At 39.7% G+C, this 17,063-nt stretch overlaps 1 protein-coding gene across 1 annotated transcript in view; it reads left to right on the top strand.

Moving 5' to 3' along the window:
* Positions 1–17,063, top strand: part of CPA6 (carboxypeptidase A6) — a 266,531-nt gene that overhangs the window by 183,232 nt on the left and 66,236 nt on the right. Inside the window, exons 4-6 of the mRNA XM_060116340.1 lie at positions 9,709–9,823; positions 11,954–12,055; positions 14,226–14,330. Of these exons, the coding sequence (XP_059972323.1) occupies positions 9,709–9,823; positions 11,954–12,055; positions 14,226–14,330 (322 nt within the window). The remainder of the gene's footprint in view (positions 1–9,708; positions 9,824–11,953; positions 12,056–14,225; positions 14,331–17,063) is intronic.

The raw sequence follows: 17,063 nt of genomic DNA, 5'->3' as shown, positions 1-17,063 counted from the left end.
GTGTTTCTAGAACAGGGTAGAGTCAAAGCTGTGCATAAAACTCTTGTTCATATTGAACACATTTTAGTCATTGCTGTAGCTTTAAAAGCATGCTTTGATTCTGTGAATGCCTTTCAGGGAAGTGCTTATATATCTATAGGTCCTCAGTAAAAACTCACATGCCTCATTAATTATTATTTGGAAGAAAAGAATATACCAGTTATTAATTATTATTTAGAAGAATATACCAGTTATTTTAACAAGTGTCTATTTCCTGCCATTCAATATAGGTCATGTGGAACTGATACAGAATCAAATATCACCCTTTATTCCACAGAGAAGAGAGTCTAAAAAACGAGTGTTTTAAACCCGTTGTCTCCTCATGGAGAGTAGAATTATTCATTTTGTTGTTCCCAAGATAACAGAGAACAGTCAGTTAAGTTCCACGGGGCTGGTAGGTAGAGATCATTTTAATTGACTTTTAGTATTGTAGCCAGGGGTATTTTCAAAAGATGATCATTTACTCTGTACAACTGTACATAATGTATAGTTACAGTCACCTTTATGTGACCGCATGTGTCTGGCCCCAGGTGATCCAGCCCTCTTAACGATATGACATAGGAGATGACTCCTTTTGCCATAAAAAAATTTCAACCATTTTGAAAATTAAATACCTTTAAAATTTCAAATTTTGACCACCCCCCCTTCTCCTCCCTGGAAGCTTTGGGGAGGTAGTTTTGTACTCAGTGATGACATCACTTGGAGAGTTCTTAATAGATCTAGGAGTCGCTATTTTAGGAGTGCCTACAATTGGGGTAGAAATAATAACCAGCCATAAGGAACTAAGAGACTACAACAGTTTAAAAAGGCCATTTGGGGGCTTCCCTGGTGGCGCAGTGGTTGGGAATCCGCCTGCCCATGCAGGGGACACGGGTTCGTCCCCCGGTCCGGGAGGATTCCACATGCTGCGGAGCGGCTGGGCCCGTGAGCCATGGCCGCTGAGCCTGCGCGTCCAGAGCCTGTGCTCTGCAACAGGAGAGGCCACCACATTGAGAGGCCCACGTACCGCAAAAAAAAAAAAAAAAAAAAAAAAAAAGCCATTTTGGGCTCCATTTCCTGGGCTTTTCGTCAGCGCACTGGTTTCCAGTTGCCTACTTGACAAGGACCAAGCAGGCAGAGCTGGTGTGACCGCCCAGCGGTCAGGAGGCTGTTGCTGCGCCACTGCGGCCACCACTGTTGTGACCATAATTGCCTCTCATGCCAGGAAGCTGGCGAGTAGACCCTGGAGTTCTGAGTCCAGCCACCTGACTGCCTCTGAACAGTCACACCTCTGCAACCTCGACACGCCACAGCCACAGCAGCAGGAGACGGCCTCTGCCTCGTTCTTAACTTCCTGTCTTGTGAGAGTTCACAGATTTGTACCCAGAACCACAGGTGCAAGAGAGTCGAGGAAAAGTACTTTTCAGCTTCCTAGCCCTTTCAGCACAGGAAGTCCAAAGAGGGCACAGGCATAAATGCTGAGAGGCAGTTGACCACATGCAGTAGACACACTCAAGAGAGGAAGCAAGGACCAGCGGTATTCGAATACTCTCTTCCACTTTTATCTAGGATAGAACCTAAGAGGACTGACAGCCATCAGTTTCCAGATTAATGAGCCTAAATGACTGGTTTCCAGATGTTAGCCTGATGATATATTAAATCACCTGGTGAGCTTTTTAGAAAGGCCCAATACCTATGCACAGGAGATTCTTGTCTAAGTAAGGCTCAGTGTGGCATATTTTTTAAAGCTCATGGGTGATTTTAAAGCAGCTCATCTTGAGAATCACTGGCCTAAATGAATGGATGAATACTGGGGATCTAAAGGCCAGCTCTATTTAGGGCACTTGGAATCTTTAAAATAAAACTGAGAAGCTTAAGAGTTGATTCATCAAAGAAACTAATACCCAACTAGAGTGATTCCACAACCTCAGACTCTAAAACTTCATCATTTACTTTGGTTAAAACACTAGCAAACTTGACTAGAAAATACTAAGGTAAATATTTTGTAGGAGCAATTATCCATTAGAATTATTTTGACAGTTCATTTCGTTATGTGATTAGTAATATGTTTATCATTATCTGTTGATAAATGACTTAAGAATCTAATCAATTAAGGAGCATAGTTTTTCATACTGAAACTCCTGAGAAAGTATTAGCTTTCTAAGGGGTACAGTGGTGGTTCTACCAAGAGTTTCCAAACAAGCAGATGTATCAGCATCAGAACTTTCTGGTGATGAATATGAGGAATTGGTCTTACCTTGAGGGGAAACAAGTTATCTGTGCTTGTTTATACTGGGTTGGCCAAAAAGTTCGTTCACATTTTCCTGATGTTGCAGGAAAACCCGAATGAACTTTTTGGCCAGCCCAGTATTTAGAAAGTCTGTCCATTTTGGAAATAATGCAAAAGTAATACACTAGAGCTCAATTCTGTAAACATGCTGTAAAGGTTTTTATAATTTTGAAAACTATTTTGTAAGTATTCATTTATCTTTTTAAACTGGAAATTCAGAAGGAGATTCTTCTGTAGGTTGCTGGTTATGGCAAATCTATTTATTTTTCTTCCCCTTACTTTCCTGAAATAGAGAAAAGTAGCCAGGAGAAATGGATAGATGGTACTGGCAAGGGAAAGACAGCTGGAAATTGCCTACTGTAACTGGAATTTGTTGACAGTTTATAACCAACCAACTCAGCCGTAATCAAACTCACATTTTTCTTGACCACCCCAGATTCGCACACAACACAAGAAGATTGGACATTGACGAAGAAGTTCATTTGGTTCTTTACACCCACACTGGCAATATTGTAAAGTTCTTTAATCCATACAAACCTACTTTCATCTGTAACTCCTTTCTTTGAGGAAAGAAAGAAAGAACTAATACAGATCATATTCAGACTGACAATCTAAACTCCACTCATATTTTGAGCCATGGCAAGCAGCTACCAAGCAAATTTACCAACGTGGTGCCACCACACCTTACCTTGATTTTTAATGTTTCTAATTTTAAAGGTTGAAAATTGAAACAAAAAGAACAGTAAGCTGATGATAAATTCCAGATTAAGTGCTTTGTCCACTGTGGGTCCTTGGTAAATAACAAATGAGTACATCAAAAGGAATTTCCTACACCCAGCATGACCCTAAGTAAATCTACTTCCTTTGAGGACCAAAAAGTATTTATTCAAGTAATTCAAGATAATTTTTTTTACCAAGTGTCTTACATAGGTCAACTTTGAAACTCATTTAAAAATGCCATTACATGTTCTTTTAATGGCACTGAAACCACCAAGCCACAGGTTCTTTGGAAAGATAAAATATGAAAGCAAAGCTTTTTAGCTACCTTCCAGGCCCAGGAAAAATCACCAAGAGTCTCTTTAACATCTTTACGTAAAGGAGTGAGCACCTTGTTACTTCATGGCTCTAGTTAGAGGAGATTGGTGAGTACTGGGGTCACAAGCCTATGTCTAGCTCAGGGGTCTCATCAAGAACACCAGTCCCTCCCATCAGGAAACTTACACAAGCCTCTTAGATAGCCTCATCTACCAGAGGGCAGACAGCAGAAGCAAGAAGAACTACAATCCTGCAGCCTGTGGAACAAAATCCACATTCACAGAAAGATAGACAAGATGAAAAGGCAGATGGCTATGTACCAGATGAAGGAACAAGATAAAACCCCAGAAAAACAACTAAATGACATGGAGATAGTCAACCTTCTAGAAAAAGAATTCACAGTAATGATAGTGAAGATGATCCAGGACCTCAGAAAAACAATGGAGGCAAAGATCAAGAAGATGCAAGAAATGTTTAACAAAGACCTAGAAGAATTAAAGAACAGAGACGAACAATACAATAACTGAAATGAAAACTACAATAGAAGGAATCAATAGCAGAATAACTGAGGCAGAAGAATGGATAAGTGACCTGGAACACAGAATGGTGGAATTCACTGCTGCAGAACAGAATAAAGAATGAAAAGAAATGAAGACAGCCTAAGAGACCTCTGGGACAACATTAAACGCAACAACATTTGCATTATAGGGGTCCCAGAAGGAAAAGAGAGAGAGAAGGGACCAGAGAAAATATTTGAAGAGATTATAGTCAAAAACTTCCCTAACATGGGAAAGGAAATAGCCACCCAAGTCCAGGAAGCACAGCGACTCCCATACAGGATAAACCCAAGGAGAAACATGCCAAAACACATAGTAATCAAATTGGCAAAAATTAAAGAAAAAGAAAAATTACTGAAAGCAAGGGAAAAACGACAAATAACATACAAGAAAACTCCCATAAGGTTAACAGCTGATTTCTCAGCAGAAACTCTACAAGCCAGAAGGGAGTGGCATGATATACTTAAAGTGATGAAAGGGAAGAAACTACAACCAAGATTACTCTACCCAGCGAGAATCTCATTCAGATTCAAAGGAGAAATCAAAAGCTTTACAGACAAGCAAAAGCTAAGAGAATTCAGCACCACCAAACCAGCTCTACAACAAATGCTAAAGGAACTTCTCTAAGTGGGAAACACAAGAGAAGAAAAGAACCTAAAAAAACAAACCCAAAACAATTAAGAAAATGGTAACAGGAACAGACATACCAATAATTCCTTAAATGTGAATGGATTAAGTGCTCCAACCGAAAGACACAGGCTTGCTGAATGGATATAAAAACAAGACCCATATATATGCTATCTACAAGAGACCCACTTCAGACCTAGGGACACATACAGACTGAAAGTGAGGGGATGGAAAAAGATATTCCATGCAAATGAAAATCAAAAGAAATATGGAGTAGCTATACTCACATCAGATAAAATAGACTTTAAAATAAAGAATGTTACAAGAGACAAGGAAGGACACTACATAATGATCAAGGGATCAATTCAAGAAGAAGATATAACAATTATAAATATATATGCACCCAACATAGGAGCACCTCAATACATAAGGCAACTGCTAACAGCTATAAAATAGGAAATCGACAGTAAGACAATAATAGTGGGGAACTTTAACACCTCACACCAATGGACAGATCATCCAAAATGAAAATAAATAAGAGAAACAGAAGCATTAAATGACACAATAGACCAGATAGATTTAATTGATATTTATAGGACATTCCATCCAAAACAGCAAATTACACTTTCTTCTTAAGTGTGCACAGAACATTCTCCAGGATAGATCACATCTTGGCTCACAAATCAAGCCTCAGTAAATTTAAGAAAATTGAAATCATATGAAGCATCTTTTCTGACCACAACAGTATGAGATTAGAAATGAATTACAGGGAAAAAAACATAAAAAACACAAACACATGGAGGTTAAACAATACAATACTAAATAACCAAGAGATCACTGAAGAAATCAAAGAAGAAATCAACAAATACCTAGAGACAAATGACAATGAAAACACGACAATCCAAAACCTATGGGATGCAGCAAAAGCAGTTCTAAGAGGGAAGTTTATAGCAATACAATCCTACCTCAAGAAACAAGAAAAATCTCAAATAAACAATCTAACCTTACACCTAAAGGAACTAGAGAAAGAAGAACAAACAAAACCCAAAGTTAGCAGAAGGAAAGAAATCATCAATATCAGAGCAGAAATAAATGAAATAGAAACAAAACAATAGCAAAGATCAATAAAACTAAAAGCTAGTTCTTTGAGAAGATAAACAAAATTGATAAACCATTAGCCAGACTCATCAAGAAAAAGAGGGAGAGGACTCAAATCAATAAAACTAGAAATTAAAAAGGAGAAGATACAACAGACACCACAGAAAATACAAAGCATCCTAAGAGACTACTACAAGCAACTCTATGCCAATAAAATGGACAACCTGGAAGAAATGGACAAATTCTTAGAAATGTATAACCTTCCAAGACTGAACCAGGAAGAAATAGAAAATATGAACAGATCAATCACAAGTAATGAAATTGAAACTGTGATTAAAAATCTTCCAACAAACAAAAGTCCAGGACCAGATGGCTTCACAGGTGAATTCTATCAAGCATTTAGAGAAGAGCTAACACCCATCCTTCTCAAACTCTTACAAAAAATTGCAGAGGAAGGAACACTCCCAAACTCATTCTATGAGACCACCATCACCCTGATACCAAAACGAGACAAAGATGTCACAAAAAAAGAAAACTACAGACCAATATCACTGATGAATATAGATGCAAAAATCCTCAAAAAATACTAGCAAACAGAATCCAACAACACATTAAAAGGATCATACACCATGATCAAGTGGAATTTATCCCAGGGATGCAAGGATTCTTCAATATACGCAAATCAATCAGTGTGATACACCATATTAACAAATTGAGGAATAAAAACCATATGATCATCTCAATAGATGCAGAAAAAGCTTTTGACAAAATTCAACACCCATTTATGATAAAAACTCACCAGAAACTGGGCATAGAGGGAACCTGCCTCAACATAATAAAGGCCATATATGACAAACCCACAGCAAACATCATTCTCAGTGGTGAAAAACTGAAAGCATTTCCTCTAAGATCAGGAAAAAGACAAGGATGTCCACTCTCACCACTGTTATTCAACAGAGTTTTGGAAGTCCTAGCCACGGCAATCAAAGAAAAAGAAATAAAAGGAATACAAATTGGAAAAGAAAAGTAAAACTGTCACTGTGTGCAAATGACATGATACTATACATAGAGAATCCTAAAAATGCCACCAGAAAACTATTAGAGCTAATCAAAGAATTTGGTAAAGTTGCAGTATATAAAATTAATGCACAGAAATCTCTTGCATTCCTATACACTAATGATGAAAAATCTGAAAGAGAAATTAAGGAAACACTCAGATTTACCACTGCAACAAAAAGAATAAAATACCTAGGAATAAACCTACCTAGGGAGACAAAAAACCTGTATGCAGAAAACTGTAAGACACTGATGAAAGAAATTAAAGATGATACCAACAGATGGAGAGAGATACCATGTTCTTGGATTGGAAGAATCAACATTGTGAAAATGACTCTACTACCCAAAGCAATCTACAGATTCAATGCAATCCCTATCAAATTACCAATGGCATTTTTTACAGAACTAGAACAAAATATCTTAAAATTTGTATGGAGACACAAAAGACCCCGAATAGCCAAAGCAGTCTTGAGGGAAAAAAACAGAGCTGGAGGAATCAGACTCCCTGACTTCAGACTATACTGCAAAGCTACAATCATCAAGACAATATGGTACTGGCACAAAAACAGAAACATAGATCAATGGAACAAGATATAAAGCTCAGAGATAAACCCACACACCTATGGTCAACTAATCTATGACAAAGGAGGCAAGGATATACAGTGGAGAAAAGACAGTCTCTTCAATAAGTGGTGCTGGGAAAACTAGACAGCTCATGTAAAAGAATGAAATTAGAACATTCCCTAACACCATACACAAAAATAAACTCAAAATGGATTTGAGGGCTTCCCTGGTGGCGCAGTGGTTGAGAGTCCACCTTCTGATGCAGGGGACACGGGTTTGTGCCCCGGTCCGGGAAGATCCCACATGCCGCGGAGTGGCTAGGCCCGTGAGCCATGGCTGCTGAGCCTGTGTGTCTGGAGCCTGTGCTCTGCAACGGGAGAGGCCACAACAGTGAGAGACACATGTACCGCAAAAAAAAAAAAAATGGATTCGAGACCTAAATGTAACACTGGACACTATAAAACTCTTAAAGCAAAACATAGGAAGAACACTCTTTGACATAAATCACAGCAAGATCTTTTTTGACCCACCTCCTAGAGTAATGGAAATAAAAATAAACAAAATGGACCTAATGAAACTTAAAAGCTTTTGCACAGCAAAGGTAACCATAAACAAGATGAAAAGACAACCCTCAGAATAGGAGAAAATATTTGCAAACGAATTAATGGACAAAGGATTAATCTCTAAAATATATAAACAGCTCATGCAGCTCAATATTAAAGAAACAAACAACCCAATCAAAAAATGGGCAAAAGACCTAAATAGACATTTCTCCAAAGGAAACATACAGATGGCCAAGAAGCACATGAAGAGCTGCTCAACATCACTAATTATTAGAGAAATGCAAATCAAAACTACAATGAGGTATCCCCTCACACCAGTTAGAATGGGCATCATCAGAAAATCTACAAACAACAAATGCTGGAGAGGGTGTGGAGAAAAGGGAACCCTCTTTCACTGCTGGTGGGAATGTAAATTGATACAGCCACTATGGAGAACAGTATAGAGGTTCCTTAAAAAACTAAAAATAGAATTACCATATGACCCAGCAATCCCACTACTGGGCATATACCCAGAGAAAACCATAATTCAAAAAGACACATGCACCCCAATGTTCATTGCAGCACTATTTACAATAACCAGGTCATGGAAGCAACCTAAATGCCCATCGACCGACGAATGGATAAAGAAGTTGTGGTACATATATACTATGGAATATTACTCAGCCATAAAAAGGAATGAAATTGAGTCATTTGTTGAGACGTGGATGGATCTAGAGACTGTCATACTGAGTGAAGCAAGTCAGACAGAGAAAAACAAATATCATATATTAACTCATGTATGTGAAACCTAGAAAAATGATACAGATGAACCGGTTTGCAGGGCAGAAGTTGAGACACAGATGTAAAGAACAAACGTATGGACACCAAGGGGGGTAAACTGCAGGGGGCAGGGATGGTGGTATGTGTGCTGAATTGGGCAATTGGGATTGACATGTATACACTGATGTGTATAAAACTGATGACTAATAAGAACCTGCTGTATAAAAAAATAAATTTAAAATTAAAAAAAATAATAATAACACCAGTCCAGTTGGTTCCATACATTTCAGTCACTCGAATCCCTCACCCTGGCCTCGGCCTTCAATTTCCAAATGCATTCACTTTGATTACCTAAGCTTGTCTTCTCTTGGTGTCCTTGATACTGGTAGGCAGTGAAATTAGCTTTTTCCAACTCTAGGTATTTCTTCCATTTCCTCTTGAGTATTGTAGTTTCTTTCTTTCCCTTTTCTGAGTCTTGGGTTAAGTATGCAGGGTGACAACATGACAAAAGTTCAGTGACAAAAGGCATGGGAACAGATAGAAGCAGCCGAACAGGAGGATGTGGCAAAGGAGTGGGGGAGCTTGTCATGCTTCATTTTTCATCATGTCACACGGGACCTGAGTCTAAAGCCTGGAACTTGGGTTCACATTCCAAGTTCCAATTCTGGCTCTGTGCTCACTGGAAGAGTGATATTGACAAGTTCTTAGCCCTTTTGAGGCTCAGTTTCCCCATTTGTAAAATGGAGATAACAATAAAGTCTAACCTCATAGGGTTATTAACTAAGCTCATGTAAAATACACAGCACAGTGCCTGCCACCTGATAGGTGCTCAGTAAATATGTGTTCCCACGCCATCATTCAGTTCTTGTAGCTGCTCAATCAATGGTAGTTATTATTAGGCTCATTATTACTTGGGAACACCTGCCTATAATTTTCTATTTTATATTCATTATATCATTTATTTAAGTTTTTATTTTCTGAAAAAGAACACCTTCCCAACAGTTGGTATTTTTAGAAGTGTCAATCTTCACTGTCCTTTTTTTTCTTCACTTTTTCATAGATGCATGATTTTCTTTTGATATTGACTGATTTTTGTATTATTTCCATTTAATTTTCATCATGTCTATCATTTCAAATCCAGGATCCTCATGGAAGATCTTCAGAAAGTACTGGAAAAGGGAAGCAGTTTGCCAACCCAGAGAAGTCGAAGATCCGTCTCTGGATATAATTATGAAGTTTATCACTCCTTAGAAGAAGTATGTAATCAAAGGACATTTTGTTGCTTTTTAACAAGTGCATCTTTATCATTTAAGTCTCAGGATTGGGAGAGAAGTGTAAGGACAGAGGCAGAGGCTAGCTATATGAAGAATACGTACAGCTCTTACATGGCCCAGGCACCTCAGTTCTCTTTCATTAAGCCTTTTACACTATATAAGTAGCAGCAAAATAATTTTAATTTCACCTGCTTTATCCAACCCACCTCTACAATGGACAGGGGAAGTTCAATGGAGAGTGCAGTAAAGCTGCTATACAGTCGCCCCTCAGTATCCAAAGGGCATTAGGTCCAGGACCCCCTACAGATACCAAAATCATGGATACTCAAGTCCCTTGTGTACAACGGCGTAGTACAGTCAGCCCTTGGTATCCAATGGTTCTGCATCCCCAGATGTGGAGGGCTGACTGTAATTATGGTTATAAACACCCTAATTGAAAAATGCATGGACAGTAGAGCTAGCCAGACTTTGAGAGCAATGGTTTGGTTGAGGGGTAGAGTGAACTTTGATGTTTGCCCCATACCCTCTGCAAATTTGAGACCTCCCCAAAACCAAGCTTCATTTGTGGCACCTCAGGGACTGTTAGCTTGCTGTTATTTACTGTATCTGAGAAATACAAGGACCCATCCCCACTGCCACTACTGTACATCTGAGCAACAACTAGTTATTCTTCAAATCTCAATTTAAGCAAGAAGAGAGATGTTTCTGCTATCCCAGATGGGGTCAGAACTCCCTACTCTCAATCCCCAGAGTACTACTTGCACCCACAGTACATGGATGTGATGATACCTATCATAGTTGTTAATTATGTTACTGTATGATTATTTGATTAATGCCTTTCTCTCCTAATAAGCTGAAAGGGCCATGGGGACAAGCCATTGCTTTCTTGTTCACCACTGTATCTGCCGTGGCAAGCAAAGAGAGGCTTCCAAATAGATAGCTGTTGACAGGATGACTAAATGGATGAGTACATACATTTTTTCATCCTTCCCCTGAATTGAGCACAGGAATGCCAGTCATAGAACAAATGAGATCCTGTTATATTCTTGAGAGAATTTTTGGTTCTCTTGATAACAACTTTCCTTTCAAAATTATTTCTACATATTTCCTGTTTTTAACATACTTTTTAGAAGCTTGAAGTTACCAGCAATGGAAAGGATTTTGATAACTTGACATATTAGATATGTCAAGTTAGATTAGACATTTAGATAACTTGGCATACTTGCTATTAACATGCACTAGAAAAAAAATCAAAATTTAAAAATATATTAATATAGATATATACATACATATATGTAAATGTATGTGTGTGTGTGTATCCTGCTCATTAGACTAAATAGGGATATAAAAAAAGGAAAATGTTTTTTGGTGTTTTTTTTTTAAGAATAGATGCTTTCTTTCACATCATGGAAGAGAGGGACACTTTTTTTGTGACTTCCTTACTCCTTTATTGGGCTTCAAGTCAGAAATGTCACCCATCTTTCTAAGTGCCTTCTTTATCCATCTCAAATATACCTTTCCCTGATGACAGATAAATGTGTGTGAATGGATCAATGCAAATGTATCGCTATTACTCGGGAAATTATTCAGAGTATGCCCTCCAATGTGTGGCTGGGTAGAATAAATCTTAAACGCAAAAGATAATGCCTTTTTCTTAGCACCTTCTGTTCAGTGGCAAATTACAATATAGAGAACTTTAATAAACACTTTCAAATAGTTGGGATGGTTTTCCTGAAGCTGATTTCTTTCTTTTCCTCTAAATTTTGGGGGAAATGGAAATAAATTTTGATTTTTCAAAAAGAACCCAGAACACATTAATTTTCTGTAAAATTCTGCCATTAAGATGTTAATGACAAATTGTAATAGAAGGTATGCTTTAAAAGGGGAACAATATAAAGACATAAAGCAACTATTTATAAAAGCAGAAAATAAAATGTAATTTTAAGTATCCTGAAGAAAATTAAAACTACAAAATTGGTTTTGCATTCAATCTTATACTCCACATATGCTTTTTTGAGTTCCTAACCCACTGTTGTCTTTTTGTTCTCTTTTGCTTACTAAAAGCTCCATAATTGTGAGAGTCTGACGTGGTTTTTATTTACTTGCTTTTAGATTCAAAATTGGATGCATCATTTGAATAAAACTCATTCAGGCCTCATTCACATGTTCTCTATTGGAAAATCATATGAGGGAAGATCTCTTTTTGTTTTAAAGGTAAAAATAAGAAATTAGTAACTAAATATTTACTAAACATTCATCGTTTTCAGCTTTGACTTATGGGGAAAAGAAATGAAATGGCATTTCATCATGTCTCATATTTAACCTCATCTGGTCATTTAAGAAAAAAAATTTCCCTTAGGTTTTTGAGCCATATTTAATTTTTGCCATTGAGTATTCCAAAGAATACTGTTTCTTGGGCTTCCCTGGTGGCGCAGTGGTTGAGGGTCCGCCTGCCGATGCAGGGGACACGGGTTCGTGCCCCGGTCCGGGAAGATCCCACATGCCGCGGAGCGGCTGGGCCCGTGAGCCATGGCCGCTAAGCCAGTGTGTCCGGAGCCTGTGCTCCGCAATGGGAGGGGCCACAACAGTGAGAGGCCCAGGTACTGAAAAAAAAAAAAAAAAAAAGAAAACTACAGAAATGTGTAAGAAGGTATACGTCATTCCCAGCCCTTGAGCCTGCGTTCTCTTTCAGCCACTGACCCATCTCTTCTCTGCCAAAGATCTAAAAAGATTTCCCTGCATCACTGTCTCTACTTCCTCAGCAACCATTCAGACCTTGACTCCCTGGCCTTTGCCCTCACAACACCTCTAAAATGTCTGCAATGACCCCTACTTGGTTCTCCTCTCCTCTCAGACCATCCCCTCAGGTCTCCTCCAGTGGCTTCTCTCTCCTTGTTCTTTCCTTACGTGCTGGTGGCCCCAGGATTCTCTCCTCAGCTGTGCTCTCCCTCTCCCCACCCTGTCTGGATGGGCACATCCACTCCATGGTTTCAACAGTCATTCCAGACTTTTCTGTTCAGTGGAGTCTGCTCCCTGGTACTTACTGGACATTCATAGCTCATTGCCGCCTTGCCATCCTCATCTCGATACTCACCAAAGCACCTCAGACTCAGGATGGCACGGCCATGCTCCGGTCAGGAAACATGAACCATCCTAAATTCCTCTCCTTTACTCTCACCACTTACTGAAATCTAACATGAAGAACTGACAGTTCTTTCTTCTAACTTTTGGATTTGTCAAAACCTCTTCTCTTGTCCTCACTGCTATTGCCCTAAGCTTGTTTCTGGATCTGTTCTCCCTGGCCTGTTGCAGTTACAGCAGCCTCAGGACTGAACTTCCCTGTGAGTCCCCATCCGCTACCCTCTCGTCCATCTACACACACACACACCTCCCATGGGATACAGGATGAAGCCTTATCTGTTACTTAGTATCCAGGAATTTCATGTGTCCTCTGCCTCTGTGTCCTCATACCCCAGAAGCAGCTGCTCAAACATGGTGTGCTCAGATTCCCTTCCAAGCTTGAGATGCCTTCCTTCACTTGGCTACCGGGCAAGCTTCAAGTCTTGCTCAACTCTTCAAGGGCTCCTCTTTTGCTCCACAGGGAAATGAGACACAGCACCCGAGTTGCCAAAGTAACTTATATATAGTCACATTATAATGATGAATTGGTCGTGTGTCTGCCCTCCCCTACTACCATATAAATTCCTTGTCTTCTCATCTCTGAATCTCCAAGGCCAAGCACTGTGTCTGACATTAAAAAGGATTTCCTAAAGCCTTGGTTGAGTGAATTAATGAATGAATGAAAACTAGATCCCCTATCATGTCAAGAGCCATCAACTGATAACTGGGTTAGAAACCGTGTTATAAATGAAATTGATATAATAGGATAATAGAGAAAAGTCTGTCATTTGACCCTACAAATCATTTTGTGTTTCCCTTTGGTATTGTAATAAAATTTGACTTTCTCTACATATAAGGCATAGCTATTTCTTTAATAGATATTGCTTGGGAATACTTCTGATTCCCTGCATGGGGAGGGCAGTGGAGAGAAAGAGGGCAAGGATGAGGGAGAGGGAGGGAAAAAATTAGCTTCTTACTTAAGTCACATATTACAAGAAAATGGAGAAGCAAGCCTATTTAAGCAATGGCATTTTCCCTGTGTATTTTCTACTTCTTTGATTCGTAATTAAGACAATAAATTTATTCTTTCTGCATAAACAAGCCTGGACTTCTGAAATCGATAGGAAATCTCTGTCTTTTTTACGGGTTACTTAATGAACCCAACTCTAGTGAAGTATTATGCTGAAACCATATTAAATTATGCTGGTCAGTAAATCCAAAAATAAAAGCCTGCATTGGTTACTATGAATACTCTTGTTTTCAGCTGGGCAGAAGATCACGAGCTTACAAAAGAGCTGTCTGGATAGACTGCGGTATTCATGCAAGAGAATGGATTGGTCCTGCCTTTTGTCAGTGGTTTGTAAAAGAAGTAAGTTAAACCCTTTACAGAGTGTCCATTCTCGCTAGCCAGTGTTTTTATTCTGCTCAAGGAACAAAACTGGGAATGTGAAGCCAGCAGTATCTGATGGAATGATAGTAACACCGTGATTTTGTGGGTTTCTTCTATGTTTATGAAGCCCTCTCAAAACCCTGGCTCAGTTTATCTTCAGCTCTGCCCTTGGAGGTGGGAATTACCAACCCTCATTAAAGAGAAAGAACCTGAGATTCAGAGCGTTTATGAATTCGTGACAAATTAGGAACCAACCATAGTAGCTGATATATAGCAAAAGGCTAAAAATCCAATTTATGGTGTTCCAGAACAGTTTCTCATGTGATATTCTCTTGTCTTCTCCGTCAAAATGATCTCATGTATGCTATAGCAATAAAGAGATGAGCAAGTGACTGCATTTTGCCCTCCTGCTATGGATCTGTGATTTAGATACCAAAGACCTTTAGCATCTGTGCATTTAACATTCTCTGTTACAGTACTTTTCACTGACTCTAATGGTTGATGACTCATGGTGATTTCTCATTTTCTGAAGGCTTCATTTAAGTCATAAGCCCTCTAAGACTAGTGTATTGAGTGGGTTCTTATCCCAGGAGTGGGCCGACCTCATGGATGAACATCTGAATATGCTCTGATATTTTTCTACTGTCAAGAATGCAACGACTTTCAGGGTTTTTTATAACCTTTACTTCTTAGTATTTTTTTTTAAGACTCCTAAAAAAAGCCAACGGGGGCCTCCCTGGTGGCACAGTGGTCGAGAGTCCATCTGCCGATGCAGGGGACATGGGTTCGTGCCCCGGTCCGGGAAGATCCCACATGCCGCAGAGCAGCTGGGCCCGTGAGCCATGGCCGCTGAGCCTGCGCATCCGGAGCCTGTGCTCTGCAACGGGAGAGGCCACAACAGTGAGAGGCCCGCGTACCACAAAAAAAAAAAAAAAAATGCCGAAGACTAGTACTGGTAATAATAGTGAAGAAGTCTAAGGGAAGGAAGGTTCTTAGCCAGAAAAAAACCCCTACAAATTACTCATAGAAAACCATTAAGGATACAAAAGATATTTAAGTATTTCAGTTATATTTCACTATGTTTTATGGGAAAATTATGCGACCTAGTAAGGTTTATGATTTTGAAGGCTCTCCTAGTCTTAGAAAATATGCCCCACAAATGTCAATACTGGGGGGCTTCCCTGGTGGCGCAGTGGTTGAGAGTCCGCCTGCCGATTCAGGGGACAAGGGTTCAAGCCCTGATCTAGGAAGATCTCACATGCCGCGGAGCAACTAAGCCCGTGCGCCACAGCTACTGAGCCTGCGCTCGAGGCTGTGAACCACAACTACTGAGCCTGCGAGCCACAACTAGTGAAGTCTGTGCACCTAGAGCCCGTGCTCCACAACAAGAGAAGCCACCACAATGAGAAGCCCGCACACCGCAACAAAGAGTAGCCCCCACTCTCCGCAACTAGAGAAAGCCTGCGTGCAGCAACAAAGACCCAATGCAGCCAAAAATAAATAAATAAATTTATTTTTTAAAAGTCAATACTGTATTAATTTGTAAAATCTGCCTCTCTACCACCACCAAACCCACAAAAGTATTCTTAATTTTATAATGTAATAATAAAATTTTCAAACTATTCCCACTCAGTGTATTGAGCAATTCATATTCTCTTAAAATTCCATTTCATCCTGGTAGGATAAATGCAAAAGCTAACAAATTGTTAACTCTACCACCTTGCATTAGATATCCATTGTATACATACAACATATTGTCTGCTGTCTTTTCAAAAGGAAAAGGGGTAAAATGGTTAAGAACAGAACATCTATTGTTTATAGACTATGGTCCAGTGTATTATTGTAGAACATAAGAATTTATCTCCCAAACATTTTACCTCACCCCCACATGTGCAACTTCTTTATAACACCTAAACTTACTTTTTTTTTTTTTTTTTTCTTTTTGCAGTATGCGGGCCTCTCACTGTTGTGGCCTCTCCCGTTGCGGAGCACAGGCTCCGGATGCGCAGGCTCAGCGGCCATGGCTCACGGGCCCAGCCGCTCCGCGGCATATGGGATCCTCCCAGACCGGGGCACGAACCCGTATCCCCTGCATCGGCAGGCGGACTCTTAACCACTGCGCCACCAGGGAGGCCCTAAACTTACTTTATTTGTTCATGTGGTAATTGTCTGTCTCTTCCTATACCAATGCCAAAGGCAGAGACTCTATTTATCTTGTTCATTGCCAAATCCCCAGTACCTAGAACAACACTTGGCACTTAATAGTGCTTCAGTTATTTGTGAATGAATGGGAATGTGAGAAGCCAGTGGTTATGATATGGAAAGATTTCTGGGAGATGACTTACAATTCATCTCCTAAGGATATGGTACCACCTAGACTTTTGCAGTACACAACCTGTACAGCCATACACAGCAGCCCTAAAACCCAAGCTAAATTTCCAAGGAAGAGGAGGACACAGTGTAACCACAGAAAAAGGAACAGGCATGTATGGTGACTGTCAGTTGAGGGTAGTTCATTTTGGAGCAAGAGCAAGAAGCATCAATTAAGATTAGGCTCCAGGGACTTCCCTAGTGGTGCAGTGGTTAAGAATCCACCTGCCAAGGCAGGGGACATGGGTTCGAGCGCTGGTTCAGGAAGATCCCACATGCCACGGAGCAGCTAAGCCCACGTGCCACAACTACTGAGCCCGAATGCCACAACTACTGAAGCCC

This window comes from Mesoplodon densirostris, chromosome 13, assembly GCF_025265405.1.
Source record: "Mesoplodon densirostris isolate mMesDen1 chromosome 13, mMesDen1 primary haplotype, whole genome shotgun sequence".
Taxonomy (NCBI): domain Eukaryota; kingdom Metazoa; phylum Chordata; class Mammalia; order Artiodactyla; family Ziphiidae; genus Mesoplodon; species Mesoplodon densirostris.
The sequence above is the reverse complement of the archived record's forward strand: the minus strand, read 5'-3'. Positions and strand labels throughout refer to the sequence as shown.